The 23,878-nt window shown below is 38.3% G+C and overlaps 1 protein-coding gene across 1 annotated transcript in view; it reads right to left on the minus strand.

Moving 5' to 3' along the window:
* Nucleotides 1–11,229: 11,229 nt before the first annotated feature.
* CUNH1orf185 (chromosome unknown C1orf185 homolog) overlaps nucleotides 11,230–23,878 on the minus strand; it is a 49,821-nt gene continuing 37,172 nt past the window's right edge. The window contains exons 4-5 of the mRNA XM_004372048.1: nucleotides 14,319–14,355; nucleotides 11,230–11,624 (exon numbers count right to left, since the gene is read on the minus strand). Coding sequence (XP_004372105.1) covers nucleotides 11,230–11,624; nucleotides 14,319–14,355 — 432 coding nt within the window. The remainder of the gene's footprint in view (nucleotides 11,625–14,318; nucleotides 14,356–23,878) is intronic.

The following is a 23,878-nucleotide window of genomic DNA, read 5'->3' on the forward strand; positions in this document are numbered from 1 at the left end:
TCGTCTTTTCGTCTGGGAGTATTCCTGAGTCTCTGTAATACCTGGAGACTAGAACTGAAAGCAGAAAGCTAGTCTTATTGACCTGAGTAGTCAGAGGAGGAATTTGGGCCTGCCAAAGTGGCTAGAAATTGAGGTGGTGGTGGTTGTTGAGGGGCAGAATCCTAAAAGGAATGAACCATGGAAAGTGGAGCCCCAAATCTGCATATAAATGCCTTTAAAATCCTTGGCAAACCCTTGAACTGTGCCTGCATGGGTAAAAATTCAAGATATTCTGGAAGAAAACAACAGCTGGAAGGCTGAAAAAGCCAGCAGACATTTTAGCGCTGACTACCGTAACAGAGAGAGTTTAACCTTTGAAGACTTACTTGATTTGAATAAGTAGAAATAAGATAAGATCTCTAGATCTAATAACAAGGTCTAACTTGCATCACCACAATATAGAGTTGTGGCCCCTCAACCACTTCCAGATATGAGCCAGTTTAAAACCCAGAGTACTCTGGATGAAGGATGGCTGAGTCCCTTTGAAGAAGGACCCTGCTACTCTGCCAAAAGTTTACACTGTAAATCTTCCTCCTAGGCTTCCCACAAAACTCTTGCAGACATTTACCATTGGCTAATGGAAATAACCATTTTTTTTTGTGGATTATTAGATACTGCCTATGAACTGACACTAATTCCTGGAGACTTAAAATGTCACAGTGGTTCACCAGTCAAAAAAGGGGCTTTGGAGGTCAGTTTACTAAAGGAGTTTTGGTTTGAGTTCATCTCAGTGGGCTCAGTGGATCCCAAATCCATGCTATGGTTATTTCCCCAGTTCCAAAATGCTTAACTGGAATAGATATATTTTGCAAATGGCAGAATCTCCTGACTCATGAAGTCTATTATGGTAGAAAAAGCCAAGTGGAAGCCACTAGAACTACTTTTCCCTACAAATATAGTAAACCCAAAACAATACCACATAGAGAGATTGCAGAGATTAATGCCATTTAAAGGATGCAGGGGTGGGGTGATTCTTGCCACAACTTCTTTCCACTTGCCTGTTTGGCCTGTGAGACAGATGGATCTTGGAATATAAAAGTGGATTGTTGGCAATAGACAGTTCCTCCAATTATAGCCACTGTTCTAGGTGTTTCATTGCTGGAGCAAATCAACACAGTCCCTTGCCGTCTATAATCTAGCCATTCATCTGGCAAATTTTTTTTTTTTTTTGCTATTCCTGTTAGTAAAGGTCACAGATGCAGTTTGATTTCACCTGGAAGATTCAGTGCTACACCTTAACTGTTCTACTTCAGAGTTATATTATTTGTCTAGCCCTCTGTCATAATCCAGTCCAAAAGGACTTTGATCCTCTCCATTCCACAGAACACCACAGGATATTAGTGATATCATGCTGACTGGATCTGGTGAGCAAGAATTAACAACTATCCTAGACACCTTGGTAAGATATATGTGTGCCAGAGGGTGGAAAATTAATTCCACAAAATTCAAAAGCAAGTTGCCTCAGTAAAATTACTAGGCATCCAGTGGCCTGGAGCATGTCCAGATATCCCTTTCAAGGTGAAATACCCAAGAAAGAAGCACAATGCCTAGCTGGCTTCTTTGAGTTTTAGAGGCAACATATACCTCATTTAGGTCTGCTACTCTGACCCATTTACTGAGTCACCTGAAAGAGTTCCAGTTCAAAGGTGGCCCAGAAGAATAGATGACTGCAACAAATCCAGGTTGCTAGGTAAATTGTTCTGCCATTTGGGGCATATGACCCAGCAGATCCATGCTACTTGAAGTGTCCATAGCAGATAGAGATGCTGTATGGAGACTTTAGCAGGCCATTATATGTTAATCAGAGTTTATAGGACTTGAAGCAAGTTTATGTCTTCTTTTGCCAATAATTATTCTCCTTTTGGAAATAGCTTCTGGCTTGCTCCTAGACTCCACTTGAAACTTAACATGTGATCATGACCACCAAGCTATCAAGTGATTTGAGCTGTTCATTATGAACTTGGGGTTGCCTGACTAACCAAGATATAAAGTTAGGCATGTACATCTGCACTGCACTTGATGAACAAATATAATTGGGACATAGAAAATTGGGCCTGAGTAGATAGATTCTAAAGGCACAAATAAATTGCATGAGGACATGGTTAAGATACCCATGGCTTTTACTCCTGTCACATCGTCTTCTCTTTTTCAATGCATACGTGTGATGTCAAGAGGAGTTGACTGAGGAATAAAGTAGTATTTGATCCTGGAATATCTGCATAATATGCCAGCATCATCTGAAAGTGCACAGCTGCAGTACCACAGCACTGCTCAGGAACAGCTTTGATGGGCAATAGTGAAGGAAAATCTTCTCAGTAGAAGATTTTGCATCCAGTAGCCTGATAGATATTTCAGCAGTGCACTTGATTGGTATTTTGCCTAGGAGGATAAATGATCAGAGGTACAGATCTTCACTGATTCATTGGTAATGGCTAATAATCTGCCTAGATGGCTGGAGAATTGTAAGAAATACAATTGGAAATTTAGTGACAAGTAGTCTGGGGAACAGAAATGTAGGTAAATTTCTCTGAAAGGGCACAATGTGTGATGACTAATTTGAGGCTCAGGTGAATGTTCCCTCAAGAGCAACATCAGTAGAAGATGTTAAATAATCAACTGGACAAGATAATTCTTTCCATGGGTATCAATAAGCCTTATTAAACAGCCACCCTTGTCCCTTACAATGGACTCATGAACAAAGTGACCATGGTACTTCTATCTACTAAGCAACATGGACTTCTATTCACTAAGGCTGATACGACTATAGCTACTTCTGAGTGCCCAACCTGCCAAGAGCAGAGACCAAAATTGGTTCCTTACTTCCTGGACCAATTCCATCATGTGAAATGTATCATTTTTGTTCTCACTAGAATATATGCTTACTTTGGATATAGATTTGCCTTCCCAGATAACGATGCTTATCCCAATATCACCAACATGATATTCAGAATACCTTACTGTCTTAGGCTGGGTTCTCCAGAAAAGCAAAACCAGTGAAGTATACACACACATAAACATACACACACAAACACACACACACAGAGTTATCTCAAGGAAATGGTTCATGTGGTTGTAGAGGGTGGCAAGTCCCAAGTCTGTGGGTCAGGCATCAGGCTAGAGGCTTTTCCTGACTCATGTAGCTGCAGGGGATAACAAACCCAAGATAGGCAGGTAAGATGGCAGGCTGCCATCTCACAGGCTGTAGAAAGCAGTGAATCCCAAGACTGACAGGCAATACAGCAGGCTACTGACTCAACCCCCAAGAACCAGAGGTCAGATGATGACGAGCCAGATGTAGGATCCAGAGTGAGCAAAAGCCAGTGAGCTTTGCCAGAATATCCATATATATTGGATGCAGGTTACATCCTCCAGGAAACTCCCCTTACAATTGATTGGCTGATCACATCAGATCACATCATGGAAGTAATTACATTATATCACAAAATGGAGGATAACTACATCATTACATAACTGTCAAATTACATTATTACATAACTGCCAAACTACATCACTACATAGCTGCCAAACCACTGAGAATCATGGCCCAGCCAAGCTGATACACAACCTTTACCATCACACTCACCATCATGATATTCTGCCAACATTGCTTCTGACCAAGAAATACTTTAACTTACATCAAAAATGAAATGTGGCAATGGGCTCATGTTTGTGAAATTCACTTGTATTACCATGTTTCCCATTAGCCTTAAGCAACAGCCTGATACAATGATGGAAGGGCCTTTGGAAGACTCAGTTTTAGTGCCAGCTGGCTCACTGTACTCAGGTAATGTCCTCCAGTATATGCTCAGCTACTAATATATAGTGCTGATTGTCTTATAGCCTGGATTCAGGGGTCCAAGAAACAATGGGTAACAATGGGAGCAATTCCTCTCACTATCACTCCTAATAATCCAGTAGTGAATTTTTTGCTTCCTGTCTCAGCTATAATCATGTGAAGTTATAAAAATAAGGAGGATAGTAGTAGTGAGCATTTCAGTCTCACTTTGAAATGAAGGTATTTGTATATACTGAAACCAAACCAAATCCATTGCTGTTGAGTTGATTCCAATGGATAGTGACCCTCTAAGACAGAGCAGAACTGCCCCATAGGGTTTCCAAAGAGCAGCTGGTGGATTCAAACTGCTGACCTTTCGGTTAGCAGTTGATCTCTTAACCACTGCGTCACCAGGGCTCTATATCTGTATACAGATTAACTAATTCTTTTTGTTTTCTTCTTCTATCTCATTCCACTACTACCTAACATCTGTTAATAGTGATTAATCTTATATCTCATTATTTAGGTTACAGAAGATCAATGGAGATCTGAGAATCACTAGAAGAGAAACAGACATCACCCAAAAATGGACACTTCATATCACCTTTTAAGGAGAGAGTTGGTGCATTTTTTGTTTCAGGAGGGATACTGCATCATGTATGTTGGAAGCATTATTTTGTTGCGTATTTTTAAGTGCAGGTTAAATATGGTTACCCTACACGTCTGCCAGTTTGTCATACTGTGGTGGCTTGCATATTGCTGTGATGCTGGAAGCTACGCCACCAGTATTTCAAACACCAGCAGGGTCACCCATGGTGGACAGGTTTCAGCAGAGCTTCCAAACTAAGACAGGCCTGGCACTCTACTTCTGAAAACATTGGCCAGTGAAAAATTTATGAATAGCAGCAGAACGTTGTCTGACATAGTGCCAGAAGAGGAGCCCCTGAGGTTGGAAAGCACTCAAAAGATGACTAGGGAAGAGCTGCCTCCTCACAGTAGAGTCAACCTTAATGACGTGGATGGAGTGAAGCTTTCAAGACCTTCATTTGCTGAGGTGGCATGACTCAAAATGAGAAGAAACAGCTGCAAACATCCATTAATAATCGTAACATGTATTGTACAAAGTACGAATCTAGGAAAAATGGAAGCCATCAAAAACAAAATGGACTGCAGAAAGGTCGTTATCCTAGGCACTAGTGAGCTGAAATGGACTGGTATTGGCCATTCTGAATCAGACAATCATATGGTCTACTATGCCAGAATGACAAATTGAAGAGAAACGACATCTCATTCATCATTAAAAACAACATTTCAAGATCTGTCCTGAAGTACAGCACTGTCAGTGATAGGATAATATCCATACGCCTACAAGGAAGACTAGTTAATACAACTATGATTCAAATTTATGCACGAACCACTAATGCCAAAGATGAGGAAATTGAAGACTTTTAACAACTTTTGCAGTTTGAGGCTAATGAAACGTGCAATCAAGATGCACTGATAATTACTGGTGATTGAAATATGAGAGTTGGAAACAAAGAAGAAAGACTGGTAGTTGGAAATATGGCCTTGGTGATAGAAACAACACCAGAGACAGCATGATAGAATTTTGCAAGACCAATGACTTCTTCATTGCAAACACCTTTTTTCAACAATATAAATGATGACTATACACATGGACCTCCCTGGATGGAAGACACAGGAATCAAATCGACTACATCTGTGGAAAGAGATGATGGAGAAGTTCAATATCATCAGTCAGAACAAGGTCAGGGGCCGACTGCAAAACTGATCATCAATTTCTCATGTGTAAGTTCAAACTGAAGCTGAAGAAAATTAAAACAAGTTCACAAGAGCCAAAATATGTCTTTGAGTATACCCCACCTGAATTTAGAGACCATGTCACAAACAGATTTGACACACTGAACACTAATGACCGAAGACAAGATGAGCTGTGGAATGATATTAAGAACATCATACATGAAGAAAGCAAAAGGTCATTAAAAAGACAGGAAAGAAAGAAAAGACCAAAATGGATGTTACAAGAGACTCTGAAAACTTGCTCTTGAGCGCAGAGTAGCTAAAGCAAATGGAAGACATGATGAAGTAAAACAGGTGAACAGAAGATTTCAAAGGATGGCTGAAGAAGCCAAAGTAAAGTATTATAATGAAATGCACAAAAACCTGGCATTAGAAAATCAAAATAGAAGAACAAGCTTGGCATTTCTCAAGCTGAAAGAACTGAAGAAAAAATTCAAGCCTCGAGTCATAATTCTGAAGGATTCTATGGGGAAAATATTGAACAATGCAGAAATCATCAAAGAAAGACGGAAGGAATACACAGGGTCACTATACCAAAAAGAACTGGTCAACGTTCAGCCATTTCAGAAGGAAGCATATGATTAGGCACTGATGGTTCTGAAGGAAGAAGTCCAAGCTGCGCTGAAGGCACTGGTGAAAAACAAGGCTGCAGGAATTGATGAAATACCAATTGAGATGTTCCAACAAACGTATGCAATGCTGAAGGCACTCATTTGTCTATTCCAAGAAATTTGGAAGAGAGCTACCTGGCCAACTGACTGGATGAGATTCATATTTATGCCCATTCCAAAGAAAGGTGAACCAACAGAATGCGGAAATATCATTAATATCATGTGCAAGTAAAATTTTGCTTAAAATAATTCAAAAAATGGTTGCAGAAGTACATCGACAGGGAGCTGCCAGAAATTCAAGCCAGATTCAGCAGAGGACCTGGAAGAAGACATATCACTGCTGATGTCAGATGGATCCCAGCTGAAAGCAGAGAATACCAGAAAGATGTTTACCTGTGTTTTACTGACTCTGCAAAGGCATTTGACTGTGTGGATCATAAGATATTATGGATAACATTGCAAAGAATGGGAATTCCAGAACACTTAATTGTGCTCAGAAGGAACCTGTGCATAGACCCAGAGGCAGTCATTCATACAGAACAAGGGGATATCGTGTGGTTTAAAATCAGGAAAAGTGTGTATATCAGGGTTGTATCCTTTCAACATACTTATTCAATCCGTATGTTAAGCAAATAATCCGAGAAGCTGGACTGTATGAAGAACGGGGCATCAGGATTGTAGAAAGACTAATTAACAACCTGCGATATGCAGATGACACAACCTTGCTTCCTGAAAGTGAAGAGGACTTGAAGCACTTACTGTTGAAGATCAAAGACCACAGCCTTCAGTATGGATTGTACCTCAACATAAAGAAAACAAAAATCCTCGTAACTAGACCAATAAACAACATCATGCATGATAAACGGAGAAAATACTGCAGTTGTCAAGGATTTCATTTTACCTGGATCCACAATCAACGTCCATGGAAGCAGCAGTCAATAAATCAAACGATGTATTGCATTGGGCAAATCTGCTGCAAAAGACCCTTTAAAGTGTTAAAAAGCAAAGATGTCACTTTCAGGACTAAGGTGAGCCTGACCCATGCCATGGTATTTTCAATCGCCTCATATGCATGTGAAAGCTGGACAATGAATAAGGAAGATTGAAAAAGAACTGATGCTTTTGAATTATGGTGTGAGTGAAGAATACTGAATATACTATGCACTTCCAAAAGAATGAACACATCTGTCTTGGAAGAAGGACAGCCAGAATGCTCCTTAGATGTGAGGATGGCGAGACTTCGTTGCACATACTTTGGACATGTTATCAGGAGGGATTCGTCCCTGGAGAAGGACATCATGCTTAGTAAAGTAAAGGGTCAGCAAAAAAGAGGAAGACCCTTAATGAGATGGATTGACACAGTGGCTGCAACAGTGGGTTCCAACAGCAAAAACTGCGAGGATGGCACAGGACTGGGCAGTGTTTCATTCTGTTGTACACAGGGTCGCTATGAGTGGGAATGGACTGGATGGCACCCAACAACAACAGCAACAAAAAATATGATTAATGTGTAAATAAACGACAAGTTGGTGATGTTGGTCTGTGCTGGTTTGTACTGTATTAACTTGACTAAGTTAGAACTGTTTCTCAGAATCCTCTTCTCTGTATGGTCCCAGGTTAGAGTTGGCAAAAAGAGGAATTTGTGCAATACTTAGAAGGCAGAATTTAAGCAGAGATCATTACTCTGTAAAGGTCATCATGCTTAGATGGGTTACCAACAGACTGAAGAGAAGCCTGTGGGTTCCAACTTCTCCTCACTTTCCTCTGCACTGTGTCTAGCTCTTCTTTTTAATGCTCTGCTCTTCCTCCCTGTATACAAACAATGGTCCCAGGCCCATGACTAGATTCTTGACAGCACACCCTCAAAGACAGTTGCTACTCAGAGGCACAGCTTCCAACAGACATCACCACAAGTCTTCCCTTCCCAGTCTTACTGTGGTTGTTGGACAAGGTGGCTTCTCAGGTTAACTGACTGGTGACTCCTCTGGTTCTCCAACTTTTCTCCTGAACTTTCACTTCCCCAGCTCCTCTTATAATTGTGTAAGATATAAATCCTATAATAAATCCTTTATCTCACACGTGATAGTGGCTCTTCTTCCCTGATTGAACCTTGACCAGTACAAACAGAGAAAGTCCTAATGGAATTTGATCCTTTATTCCAGCTAGTCCTGAAGCCCAATTACAACCTGTGCTTCCTGTATTTAGTTGTTCAACCATTATTTGGTTTCTAGGTAAGGAACAAAATATTTTCTTTCCTAAGGTAATTTGAGTTGGTTTTCAGGTATTTGCAATTGAAAGAACCATAGCTAATACCTGATGAGAGTGTTAATTAGTGGCTGAATAAAGACAAAAAAGAAGCTATTTGCCATATAAATGACCCCATAGTATATTTTTACCACAGTATATAAGCATTGGGAAACAATTCTCCACGGCTCTTTTGTATTTCTACATGTCTTGTGAGCAGAGATACAAACTGTCTATGTTCCAAATTATCTTTCAAGGATGTTTATGTAACAAACGGCATGGAAGATGGAGATGGTGCTTCCTTCTGGAGCAAACAGAAGGCATACTTACTGGACAGTACAGTAAAGATAATGTTTCCTTGTGTAGCAAAGGGCAGGTATGCTTACTGTTCATTATAAAATATTTAGTTCCCTAAACTCAGGGTCCCTTTCCTGTAATGCAATCCACTGTGTATACAGCTATTATCTGGCCTTCATACTGCCCTTTGGGAACTAGGGCTCAGGAAAATGACACAAAAATGATGATGTTCTGACTACTGCTATTGCTATGAATAAAAAACTGTCTTTGTCTCTGATTTAATAGTTTCATGTCTCCTGTAAGAATCCACGAAACTGTAGCAGGTTAACTTGTCAGCGTCCATGTAGGATGAAATCTCAGATCCTCCACAGTTTTTGAACATACGATTATTTTAGAATGATGTATAACTCATAAGTGCTGCTCACTAGACTTTTCAAAGAGGATAATACGCGCACCTATGATATGGAGTAACATTTTAACAAACAAGTAAATGTATTAGGTTTTGAAGAAATAAATTTAATGTATTATATCATAGTATAAGAATTACTTCATATGCACGAATCTTATTTGTAATATGGACAAGAATTTGGTTAGGACGGTTTGGTTATAGTAACAGAAATAAACCCTAGTTTATGCAAAAAGGAGAATTTATTATAAAGTTACAAGGGTACATTACCAAAGCCAAGAACAACAGTTAAAGCCAGGCCTCACAGGTGGTGGCCAGTAATAGAAATCAAATATTGCTAGCTTAAGCAAAAAGGAGAATTTATAATTAGGATACAAGGGTACCTTACCAATCAAGGGCAGGGGTTATAGCCATGCTTCATGAAGGGCTGGAACAAGAGAATGGAGCACTGTTAGAAAGCCAGGAATCACTCTCCTGATCTCTCATCTCTGCTTTTCACTTTGTAAATGCTTCATTGCTCTCTCACTGCCGATTTGCTGTTTTTTTTTCTTCCCAAGCTACAAGGTAGGACGTGGCTGCCCATAGATCCCCCGTTTATATTTCCTCTATTCCAGAGACTAGTCAGGCAAGGCCAGAATCTCTTATCTCCAACTTCAATTTCCTAGGGAGTTTTTAGGACCTTACCAAAATTAGAGGTGACTACTTTCTCTAGGATAGGCAATAAGACACCAAGACGCCAACTAAAATTTTTGCTTTTACTGCTCTATATAGACCTTAAGATAAAATAGCTTACGTAGACTTAGGGGTAGGTAAAAAGGTGTATGCTTACAACCAATACGCACACTGTATGGAAATGACCAGGTCAATGCTTTAAAAGAGAGAAGTGTTCTAATTTCTTTTAACATTTCTCCTGGGACAGAAATGATGGGCCTAGATAAACTCTATTATCTCATTTAAGACAAGTTTCTTTCCATTTAGGAGTCCCTGGGTGATGCAAATAGTTAAGTGTTCCACTACTAACTGAAAGGTTTGCCGTTCAAACCTACCCAGAGGCCCCTTGGAAGAAAGGCCTGGTGATCTGTTTCTGAAACTATGAAGTACAGTTCTACTCTGCAACACATGGGGTTGCCATCAGTTGGAATCAACTTGATGCCAACTGGTTTGGTTGGTTTTTTGGTTCTTTTCATTTATTGTAGTAGGTATAATTTATCTCTTGAGAAGGTACAGAAAGGTCTTGGTGTGAGTAATATAAGCACAAAAGGTAACATTATACTTTGTTAATTGTTCTTCCAAAAAGAAAGAAAAGAAAAAGGATTAATTTCATGGAGGGTCTTTCGGCAAAATGAAAAAAAAAATTAATTACATGATGAATGTCAGAAAGCCAACTCAAAAATAGAAATTTGACCAATGGTCTCTCAGACTGGAGAGAAACTCTGAGTCATCTAGCTTGAGTCGGTTGCCTATGAACATAGCTGCACCTGTTCTCATTGTAGTGGGTTGGGAGGTAGCAGGTGATTCTGAGAAACAGAGATGGGAGAGGGGAAAGACAATTTTCTAGATTCTTTACAGTCATATGGAGGAACAAAATAATATTGCTTACCAAAACGGCATAACATTTGAATGGCAGGTGATTTATGATCTAAAATTTAGAAAAGCTAATATTCCCCCAGCCCCACCCACACTAAAATAAAACTGAAAATGTCAAAGGTATAAAGATATGCTGTGACTGTTTTATTAAAAAATATATTTGTGCTGAGGATTTCTTAAAATATTTCTACTGTGTGTTAAAATACATTCCGATTACTTATTATGTCCTTTGATGAGATACAATGAGTTACGATTAACGTCAATGGCATCACTCTAGTTCTTCCTATAATTTTGTTTCTAGAAATAAGAACCAGCAAGGGAAGTAGGGTCACTCTATGGCAAAGAACAAAAAGCAAGAGTAATGTGGACATGTTAAGAGACTCAGAAGCTGGTAATTCAGTTTTAACTTTACCTGATTTCAGTATATACAAGGTTTCAAAAGAAGAAAGTCATTCAATATTATGTTGAAGGTTTTGTATTTCAACCTCTGTATTTCTTCGGGAAAATATTTCCTTAATGCTGTCATCTTTTTGATCATCAAAATGTGTCATATTCAGTACATTTTCAGTACATTCTTCTAATGAAATGGTTGACAAGTATGAAAATACTTTTTCCATTAGAGGTTCCCCTAGAAAGGGCACTCGAGAGTTCTTTTTCTCTAGAGAATCATCAGAAAACCAGTCACCAGCTGCTTCTATACTTTGGCTGTAATAGCAATCAGATGGTAATGTTGATAAGCTTACTGTAATACTGCTGCAATTTGTTGTTGAGCTAGTCTCTGATGGGTCAAAAAAGACCTCATTTGTTGCAAGGCAGGATTCATCTTCAGAGTGGTCTTTAATTGCTGTAAAAGAAAATGAGATTTACATGAATATTACATATTCATAAACCAAATCTTAATTATGAGGACAATGTTACTTTTTAAAATTCAGATTCTTTTTAAGGCTATAATGGACAGGATAATGCTGTAGAGAAAAGTCTGAGTTGCTATCATCACCATGGGATATTAAATATATATTTGGGGAATTAGCAATATTTTCATGATCATCAAGAGTAGGAAAGCCTATTCTAAATAAAATCCAAAGAAAGTATATTACACAACCCTGTTTTAACATGAAAAGATTCTAATCAGGCTAGAAATCTCAGTTCTGGAATGTTCCTGAAAATCAGAAAAGGGAGAGATTTTCTTAACTATTTATAGCTAAATATTGCCTTATTTTAAAAAAAAATCAATTTAAAAATACATGCCTCCTTGAGCAGGCAAATTACAAAAAGTTTGGTCCACAGTGGGAAGAGCCTATGGTTTGGTTCTATACTAATAACAACTAATATTCCTATAAAATACTCATATATATATATATAAAACATTGCTATAGTGTCGTAAAATTTACAAAGCAATTTGATATACTCCCAAATATCATTTATTCCCCTCAGTAATTCTTCAAGGTAGTTATTATTAGCACTACTTCACAATAGAGGAATGTAAGACTTAGATAAGTAACCCAACACAAATTAAATAACAAATGGATGTCAATCTAGATTTTCTTTACTCTTAAGTCTCATGCTCTTCCTGTTGTATCATTTATGCTGCACACTTAATATCAAAAATGGTAGGTTTTTTAAAAATCCTAAAATACCTTTTGTAATATTTTACATATTAATCTTTAATAATATTTTACACACTAATCCTTAATGCTGCTTTTAATAGTTTAGTACATTTTATATTCGGCATTTCTAAAATTATGTAGGAGATACTGTATTCAGATACTAAGACATACTATGAAATATCTAAAGGATTACAGAAGTATGTCTTTTGACCTTCAGGTATTACTATATGGCATTGACTATGGCATCTTAGGGTGTAACTAAGAGACAAATTTTATAATTTCTCAACTTTATTTAAGATATATCTATGATACAGAATTTAGCTTTACCTAAAGTGATTTGGCCTTTGTCCTTGGTTCCTGAGAAGTGACCCTTGGAACTTGGAATTTTGATACGGATTCCAGACCTGACAGGTTATGCCAGAGATAGGGCTGGCCAGGCCTGAGGGACCTACCTCGTGATGATTGCCTCATGGTGGTCAAGTCAGAGAGCTCCACCTCGGGATGCCTTGAGATCACCTTGTGATATCAACTGACCTGCAGGGTACCTCGTGATGATCACCTCATGGTGGCACGGCCAGAGAGCCCTACCTCGTGATCATCTCGTGATATGGACTGACCTCAGGGGACAGGGGCTGGAGTTTGCATTACATAATGCAAAATCCCCAATTAAAAACTGCACACCAAACCTCCATTAGCTTCCTGGTTGGTGAAAACATCTGCTCTTGGGAGGGTGACACAACCGCTTTGGGACACAGAAGCTCTGCTTTGGGAATCCTTCCGGATCTTGCTCTATGTGCCTCTTCTTTATGCTAATCTTGATTTGAATCCTTTATAATAAAACTGTAATCTTAAGCACAGCACTTTCTGTGAGTTCTGTGAGGTGTTCCAGCAAATCACTGAACCAGAGGAAGGAGTAGGAGCCAGCAGGTCAGAAATAAGAGGGCTGAGGACTCCTAGCTGACATCTTGAATGGGTAGAGGGAAACCCCCTGAATCTATGGGCAGTAGATCAGAAGTGAGGGGAACTCCTTGGGGACCCCAAACTTAATTATGATTATTTTAAAAATCCTATCTTTTGTAATATTTTACATATTAACCTTTAATATTTTACACATTAACTCTTAAAGCTGCTTTTAATACTTTATTACATTTTATATTCCACATTTCTAAAATTATGTAGGAGGTAATGTTTTCAGGTACTAAGACATAATATGAAATAGGACGGTGTCCTTTTAACCTGTGAGATCTGACCTAGCTTTAGATGGCTGGGGTCAGAGAGAAGTGATGCATGTTGCAGCTGGTGTCAGAGAAGAAAGTGGGGATTTGATCTATGCTGATTTTCTTCGTAACATGACATTGAAAGTTTTGCTTTTGTAAAAAATATATACCCATTCACATACTAATAAATATAAATAATAAAAATGGTATTTAAAAATATTTAGATAACATTTAGGATAGCCTCTCTTTTTTTTTGGTGAAAATATGCACGACAAAACATAGACTTGTTCAACAATTTTTCCTGTACAGTTCACTGACAATGGTTACATACTTCACATTTTGTTGCCATTCTCACCATCTCTACCCCTACTGTTTCACCACCGTTAATATATACTTTCTGTCCCTTAAAGTTCTCATCTGTGCTTTAGAGTTACTGTTATCATTTCAATCTCATACAGGTACTTCTTCAAAAGGGCATAATGCTCAAGGCAGACATTCTTTAGTTATTGCATTAAATTGTTGTTTGGGATAGTTTTGCTTCAAGGTTCAAAAGTTGTTTACAGGCAATAGATTCAGGGGTTCCTCCAGCCTCAATACATTCAGTAAGTCTGGTTTCCAGTAAGAATTTGAAGTTAGGATAGATTCTTGGTTCTTTAAGATATGAATTGCTATATGTTGAATAAGATTTCTGTAATGAAGTATTAAGAAAAATACCTTTTTTATGTTCTGCTTCCTTTTTTCTTTGATCCTCCTACAAAAAAATTTATTTATATTTTAAAAACTGAAAATAGTTTTAAAATAGATAATTTCTTTAATATATTTGATTTATGTATTTATGTAAGAGCAATATATTCTAAAATCATAATAAATATTTCATGAAAATTTCCCCCACAATATGAATCTCTTTCACCAAAATATATTGACAGAAAAACAAAAAGTTGAGGTATCATCTGAAAAGAATTTGGATTGGTTCAAGAAGGCAGTCTCCAGGATAGGGTGAAGGACAGTTCAAACAGGATTCTTTCTATCCTGACTAATTTAGGGTCACTTGGTCAGGACCGTTGTTGTTGTTGTTAGGTGCCTTCAAGCCGATTTGTTGGCAGTCAGAATTAGGGGGGGCTAAAACGTAATAATTCCTGGCTTAGCTATTTCATGTAACCACTGACCAAAAAAAAGTGATTTCTAGCTGAAGGCCTTTATAAAAATGGGAAAAATCTTTTAAAATAAATAAAACATTTGTTCATACAATATATCCCAGGTGTGTTCTGGGAACTGCAGTGGTATAGTAGTTCTCAAACTTCAGGGAACCAGAATAACCTGACATGCTTGTTAAAATGCTGATTCTTGGGCATAAGACCAGACCCTAGTGAAACAAAACCTCTGAGGGAGTGGAGTTTGGGAGTCTGCATTTGTAACACATTCTGCAAGTGCTTCTGATACAAGTGTTCCTTAGACCACTAATTAAAACAATGGGCTAATGTACAGGGTAATTGGGATGGAGTGGGTGAAGATGAGCCTGAAGAAATACTGTTAGGTTGTGTTCTGAGGGAAAAAAGTGTTAGTACTCTTTGTTGATCTACATTGTCCTGCCCCCCCCACCCCAAGGCATGCTTAAGATACATATGTGCACGCATGTATACACATCCTGTATACATTACCCTAGCTGTGTATAAAGATTGCTTCTCAGACTTTAATGTGTCTGTTAATCACCCGGGGAGGTTAAAACGCAGATTCTGATTCAGGAGGTCTGGGGTATGAACAACACGTTGAGTAGTAAGGCCCTACACTGATTAAAATTCTACCCAAATTAAGGGTAGAATCGACAAAAATCAGCATTCTTTTTAAAAAAAAGGTGGTGGTGGGGGCTTTCTTATATACTGTTAGGACAAATAGGTAGAATGTTTCTGGAGGGCAACTTAACAAATTCACTTCTAGAAAGTTATTATCCAAGTAAATAATTTTGGATTTGTGTAAATATTCAGTTACTGGAATGTTCATCACAACATCGTTTAGCATTTAATAAAATCTGGAATTAAAAAACCAAGAGTAAGGAAATGGTAATACAATGGCTACTCTTCCAACTAATAAAAATGATGTTATAGTATCAGAAAATAAGGAAGAACTAAAAAAATGGTGGGGACATGTAAAAAAGATAGAGGAACCATCTTAAAGGGCTTACCCACTAGGTAAAATTTGAGCATCAAAATAGTGGTAGTAATGGATAATAATCCACTGAGTAAAACAGAAATTAATGAGTTCATACTGATAATAAAAAAGTAAGTAAATAAATGAGAAGGGAAAGCCTCTTCCTTATGGTAGAAAACCAAATGATAAACATTGGCAGCAGTGGTAGAGTTAGAAAATAACATTTTTACTACAATTTAGGAAAGACTGGCTCAGGGAAGAGTCATCAACAGATGCTATAGCTAGGAAGTAAAGTTTGATGAAAAGAAGGATATTTACAGGGATTCAAAATGTCTCCACAAAGACTGCTTATTGATAGCAAGGGTAAAAATGGGAATATTACAGTGGGGGGAGAAAACAGCATCTTGGTGTGTGATCAAAACTAACAGCACTTGTGATGAGCAGACGAATATTACGTGCCTTCAGATATGATACACTAAATCTGATCATGAGGATAAGCCAAACTGGGGCATAGTCTGTGATCTATAAAATAAGTGGTTTGTATTCTTCAAAAAATGTCAATATCCCTACTATACAGCCACAGCAGTCGAAACAGCCTGGTACTGGTACAACGACAGACACATAGACCAATGGAACAGAATAGAGAACCCAGATGTAAATCCATCCACCTATGACCTGCTGATCTTTGACAAAGAACCAAAGTCCATTAAATGGGGAAAAGACAGTCTTTTTAACAAATGGTGCTGGCAAAACTGGATGTCTATCTGTAAAAAAAATGAAACAGGACCCATACCTCACACCATACAGAAAAACTAACTCAAAATGAATCAAAGACCGAATTATAAAACCTAAAACAATAAAGATCATGGAAGAAAAAATAGGGACAATGCTAGGGGCCCTAATACATGACATAAATACAATACAAATCATAACTAACAATGCAAAAACACCAGAAGACAAGCTAGATAACTGGGAGCTCCTAAAAATTAAACACGCTCATCAAATGACTTCACCAAAAAAGTAAAAAGGGAACCTACAGACTGGGAAAAAACTTTTGGCTACGACATATCCAACAAGGGTCTAATCTCTAAAATCTATAGAATACTTCAACACCTCAACAACAAAAAGACAAATAACCCAATTAAAAACTGGGCAAAGAATATGAGCAGACACTTCACCAAAGAAGACACTCAGGCAGCTAACAGACACATGAGGAAATGCTCGCGATCATTAGCCATTAGAGAAATGCAAATCAAAACTACAAGGAGATACCATCTCACACTGACATTACTGGCACGAATCAATAAAACAGAAAATAACAAATGTTGGAGAGGTTGCAAGGAGATTGGAACTCTTATGCACCGCTGGTGGGAATGTAAAATGGCACAACCACTATGGAAAATGATATGGCACCTCCTTAAAAAGCTAGAAATAGCAATACTATACGATCCAGCAATCTCACTCCTAGGAATGTATCCTAGAGAAATAAGAACCGTGACACAAACAGACATCTGCACACCCATGTTCACTGCAGCTTTATTCACAATACCCAAAAGATGGAAATAACCTAAGTGCCCATCAATAGATGAATGGATAAACAAATTATGGCACGTACATGCAATGGAATACTATACTACGATAAAGAACAATGATGAATATGTGAAACATCTAACAACATGGATGAATTTGGAGGGCATTATGCTGAGTAAAAGAAGTCAATCACAAAAGGAAAAATACTGTATCAGATCACTATTATAAAAACTCAAGAAAAGGTTTACACACAGAAAAAAAAAAAACAATCTTTTATGGTTACGAGTCAAGGGAGGGTTGGGGAGGGAGAATCACTAACTAGATAGTAGACAACACACAACATAGGGGAAGTTAGCACAGCTTGACCAAGGCAAAGTCACAGAAGCTTCCTAGACACATCCAAACAACTTGAGGGACCCAGTTACCGGGGCTGAGGGCTGGGGACCATGGTCTTGGGGGACATCTAGGTCAATTGGCATAACACAGTTCATGAAGAAAATGTTCTACATTCTACTTTGGTGAGTAGCATCTGGGGTCTTAAAAGCTTGTGAATGGCTATCTAAGACACATCTATTGATCCCATCCTGAACGGAGCAAAGAAGAATGAAGAAAACCAAAGACACAAGGTAAATATTAATCCAAAGGACTAATGGACCACATGAACCATAGCCTCCACCAGCCTGAGCCCAGAAAAATTAGAGGGTGCCCAGCTACCACCACTGATTGCTCTGACAGGGATCACCATAGAGGGTCCCGGACATAGCAGGAGAAAAATGTAGAATGAAATATACATTCACAAAAAAAGACCAGACTTACTGGTCTGACAGAGACTGGAGGAGATCCAGAGTCTATGGACCCCAGACACCCTGCTAACTCAGAACCACAGCGACTCCCAAAATCCACCTTTCTTCCAAAGATTAGACAGGTCTATAAAACAAACGATAACATACATGACGAACGTGCTTCTTAGTTCAATCAAGTTTATGAGACCACATGAGCAATACCTGCTCAAAAGCAAGGATGGGAAGGCAGGAAGGGACAGGAAAACTGGGCATATAGACATGGGAAACCTGGGGCATAAAGGGAAAGGGGGATAGTGCCGATGCATTGCAGGGATTGCAACCAATGTCACAAAACAATTTGTATATAAATTTTTGAATGAGAAACTAATTCGTGCTGTAAACTTTCACCTAAAGCACAAAAAAAATAAAATTTAAAAAAGTTAGTATAAGGAAAGACAAAGAAAGGCTGAGTAACTGTCCCAGATTAAAGGAGACTAAAGGGATTTGATAACAAAATGCAAATGTGATTCTGGACTGGATCCAGAGGAAAAAATTCTACAAAGGACATTACTGGAATAATCGACAAAAATGGAATACGGATTACAGATTACAGAAAAGTATTACATCAATATTAAATTTCCTGAACTTGAAAACTATACTGAAAATATCCTCATTCTTAGGATGTGCACACAGAAGTATTAAGGAGTGAGGGAGAATGCAATGTTCTCTCAAACGGTTCAGAAAGAACAAAAACATACACACACAACACAGTTCATAACTCCCACCTTCTTGAATTCTTTTTTCACTAGGCTTTTGGGATACCTCTTGGTTCTTTTCCTACCTCACTGGCTGCTGTTAAACTTATAAAGTTTAGAGTGCCTCAGGAATAATTTTAAGTACTGGATCTTCTTTTCCCGATATCACTGTATACATCTACTGAACAGAGCAAAATTCCAGTAGGTTCCATTTTCATTGTAGACTTCACTATTGCAATCATCACTTAAGTGGTTCTTCCTGCTTCTAACTCCTTTCCTATTCTTCACCTAGCAACCAGACTGATCCTTTTAAAATATAAAATCAAGTAATGTCATTTCTCAAAACCATCCAATGTATTCCCATCTAACTAAAAGTAAAACCCTGATACTAAAGGTAAAAATCTGATTCTTTGAAAAGATCAATAAAATTGATAAAACCCTAGCCAGACTGATCAGAAAAAAAAAGAGAGAAGGAACAAATTAGCAATATCAGGAAAGAGAAAGCACATCACTATAGATACCAGAAGCATTAAAAAATAAGAAAATATTATGAAAAACTTTATGCCAATAAATTTGATAACTTAGATGAAATGGACAAATCCCTTGGAAGACACAAATTATCAAAGCTTACTCAATGTGATGGTAATTTTATGCAGCAACTTGGTTAGGCTATGGTTCCCAGTTGTGTGGCCAAACACTAGTCTAGTTGCTGTCATGGAGAAATTACATATGCTATTATAGAAGAGTTAAAAATAACAGTTGCCATGGAGTTGAGTCCTACTCATCATGTGTGTCATCATGTGACCCCATGTGTGTCAGAGTAGAATTGTATTCCATAGCGTTTTCAATGGCTGCTTTTTGAAAGTCGATTACCAAGCCTCTCTTCCAATGCACCTCTGGGTGGACTCAAACAGCCAACCTTTTGGTGAGCAGCTGAGTGCTTAAGCTTATGTGCCATCTAGGTGGGATTAAATCAGTAGGCCTTAAATATATTACCTTCCATAATGTAATCTAATCTAATGTAATCAGTCAATCAGTTGAAAGCCTGAAGAGGAAAAAGGGAGTTTCCCTAGGGTGTATTCTACATACCTACAGAGTATAAGTAGATGTTCTGGTAGAAATCTCATCTCACTCTTTCCATTGCCTGGCCTATGCAGCTTGAGACAAAAGCCGCGGGAGTTTCCAGTTTGTTGCCTGACCTACGGATTTTGGACTTGGCCATGCCAGTCCCGACAACTGCATGAGCCAATTCCTTGAAGTAAATCTGAATTTCTCTCTCTCTCTCTCTTTCTCTGTCCCATGGCCACAAGAGAAAAGGTTTCCTTTCAGGGCACACATCACAACTTTAAGTCATTTATGCAGAACTTAAGGTTCCTGAGTAGTGCAAACAGTTTGCACTTGTCTACTAATCAAAAGGTTGGCAGTTCGAACCCACCCAGTGGTGTTGTGGGAGAACGGCCTGGCAATTTGCTTCCATAAAGACTACGTACAAGAAAACCCTATGGAGACTAATAAGGCACAGCAGTCCAGGGACAGGGACTAGAAGGCATATGGTGACAGGAAAGCTGGTGATAGGGAACCCAAGGCTGAGTAAGGACAGTGTTGACATGTAGTGCGGTTGTTAACCATTGTCATAGGGCAACATGTGTACTACCTGTTTAATGAGAAACTATTTTTCTCTGTAAACCTTCATCTAAAGTGAGAATAGCAGCACAACTGGAAGAACATAATCGATGTCACTGAAATGTGCATGTAGAAATTTTTGAAATGGTGTATCTTTGGCTATGTATATTTTCACCAAAAAAAAAAGGTCAAGAAGGGAGAGAGTGGACATGTCGTGGGGTTGTTAACCAATGTCATAGAACAATATGTGTACTGACTGTTTAATGAGAAACTATTTGTTCTGAAAACCTTCACCTAAAGTGCAATAAAATAAATAAATAAATAAAAACCCTATGGAGCTCAATACTACTCTGTAACACATGGGTCCTCATAAGCCAGAATGGACTCGACGGCAATTGGTTTGGTTTGGTTTTATGCAGTGCTTGAGCTGGGAACATGAAGCCCTAAGCTCATCCTTTTCTCTGCCCCCTTTGTCCAGCGAGCGTAAGAGCAACCAGTCAATGACATTGTACTTGTCAGTTTGACAAAAATGTTCTAAGGTATCAAATACACAATTACCCAGAATCTTGTCTCTTGTAAGTACTTGACTAGCAGTGTCCAATGGTGATATTTTACATATCTCTATTGCCACGTCACACCATGGACTATCAGTGCCATCTTTACTACTGGAAACAGAGTCATGAGTGCCTTTAAATCTAACCAGACTTAAGAATCAATTCCAGAAACCCCAAAAGCAATTCAGAGAACTCATCCTTAAGATTCTCTTTCTCTAGAACCACTCTCAGTCCCAGTTATGGATTGAATTGTGTCCCCCCAAAATAAGTATTGAAGTCCTGGCACCTATACCTGTAAATATGATCCTGTTTAGAAAGAAGGTTTTCTTTGTTATGTTGATTAGGTCATACCAGAGTAGGACGGGTTCTAAATCTAATAACTTCTGAGTTATAAAAAGAACAGATAGAAAACAGAGGCACAGGGAGAAGAGGAATACAGATGACAGGGACAGATGCAACTAAAAGGATTATAGGCAGCTACTAGAAGCTGAAACAGACAAGGAAGGGCCTTCCACTAGAGCCACACCCTAAATTCAGACTTCTAGTGTCCTTAAGTATGAGGAATTAAATTTCTGTTCTTTAAAGCCACCCACTTGTGGTATTCGTGTTATGGCAGCACTAAGTAACTAAAACAGTACCAAAATGTCATAGCCAGGGTTCTCTAAACAGAACCAATGGCATGTATACACACACAGACACACAGACACACAGACACACACACACACACATATATATATAAAACAAGACAGAAAGAGATTTACTTCAAGGAATTGGCTCATGTAATTGTGGGGAGCTGGCAAGTCCAAAATCCATAGTTCAGGTGACAGGTGACAGGCCTCAGACCCCTGAAGTCTTGTGTCCCAAAATCCACAGGTCAGGCAATGGAAAGAGTGAAGAGTGAATTCTGTCAAAATATCTATTTTTAGTCTGGAGGCAGAACAAACCCTAGGGAATCATCCTCTTTGCTCTTAACACCTTCAACTGATTGACTGAAGCCCACCCACATTATGAAAGGTAATCTGCTTTACTTAAGGCCAACCAATTTAACCACCTGTAACTACTTCATAATAGCAACTAGATAAGTGTTTGTTCAAAAAAATGACCACCACAAACTAGCCAAGTTTACACATAAAATTAACTATCACAGTACCAATCCACAGATTCAAAGTACCAAACAAATTACAAGCAAGATACAAAAGAAACCCTTAGAGGTATCTATACATACATGTATGTGTAGATATGTGTGTGCATGCATATACATTCACACAGGACACAGTTACAGATACTTCTCAGACATAACCAAACACCTTGTGAGAATTGTTTTCTAGGTTTGAAGGCTTAGGTCCTTAGTCTCCTGGGACAACTCAGTCAACTGGCACCACAGAGTTCATGTTCTGCATCCTAGTGAGGTGAGTAGCATCTGGGGTCTTAAAAGCCTGCAAGCAGCTATCTCAGATACAACTACTGTCTCTACTTGTTAGAAGCAAAAGAGAAAGAAGGAAATCAAAGTCTCAGAAGAAACTAATTTACAGGGCTAACAGCCTACACAAGCCACAGCCTCATCTACCCTGAGACCAGAAGAAGTACATGGCACCCAGCTATTACTACTGACCATTCTGATCAGGGCCACAATAGATGGACCCAAATAAAACAGAAGAAAAACATGGAACAGAACTCAAATTCTTAAAAAGTCCAGACTTACTGGACCAGTTGAGACTGGAGGACTCCCTGACGCTATCACCCTGAGATACTCTTTAAACCTTTAACTATTCCCTGAGGTCACCGTTTATTGAAATAACAGATTGGCATACGAAATGAATATTATCCATGAGTACAGGGCTCTATTAAAAAACCATCTATATGAGACTAAAAGGTCAACAATTACTCTAAAGTAAAGATGAGAAGACAAGGGGGACAGGGAAACTAGAGTACTGGAAATGGAACAACCAGAACACAATTAATGAGAATGTTAACACATTGTCAAAAATGTTACTAGTGTCACTGAACAACTTGTATAGGTATTGTTAGATGGGAACCTAATTTGCTGTGTAAACTTTCACCAAAAACACAATAAAAATATTTTTAAAAATAACAAAGCAACTCAAACCTAAGATACACATTAGAAAAACTGAAAAAAAAGAACAATGATTAGACTGACAGTAGTCATCTCAACAGCCAACTATGAAGTCAAAAGGCAGCGAATATTTTCACCCTATTGGAAAACATCAATAACAACGGAAAAAACCTGTCTGCCTAGAGTCCATAGACAGAAGGAGGTTTAGAAGAAGGATATTTTCAGATAAACAAAAACTGGGCGAGTCTGGCACCAAAAGATATGCACTGAAGAAATTCTAAAGTATGTAATTCAGACAGAAAAAGTCATCCTAGAATGACAGCTTTATGTGCAAGGTATAAAGGTCAAAGAAAGTGGTTAGTTTGTTGGTAAATCTAAAAAACACTGTACGATACTTCAGCAAAGTGCACTTGTGTTCTTAATTATCTGCCATTTCCTAGTGAGATAATTATACTTCCCTGACTCATTGACACTAAGCTTGACCAAGAAATTTACTCTGGTCAATAAAATATGAGCAAAAAAGATCACATCTAGGTTCCACATCTCTCTTCTCCTTCAGCCACGAGAAAAGTATGTTCCAGGGAACAGACTATCACTTCAGATAGTAACCTAGAATGAAAAAGATATGCTAAGTAGAGCCACTGTTGACTCATAGATAATGTATAACATGGGAAATAAACCTTTGTTGCTATGAACTATTGAGATTTTGGGTTTGTTTGCTACTGCAGTGTTACTGAGAAAAAGCTGACTAACACAGAAACAGTAATAATGGCTTGTGCAAGCAATAAAATATAGAACTAAAATCTAGGAC

This window comes from Trichechus manatus, unplaced genomic scaffold, assembly GCF_000243295.1.
Source record: "Trichechus manatus latirostris isolate Lorelei unplaced genomic scaffold, TriManLat1.0 scaffold00015, whole genome shotgun sequence".
Lineage (NCBI taxonomy): Eukaryota > Metazoa > Chordata > Mammalia > Sirenia > Trichechidae > Trichechus > Trichechus manatus.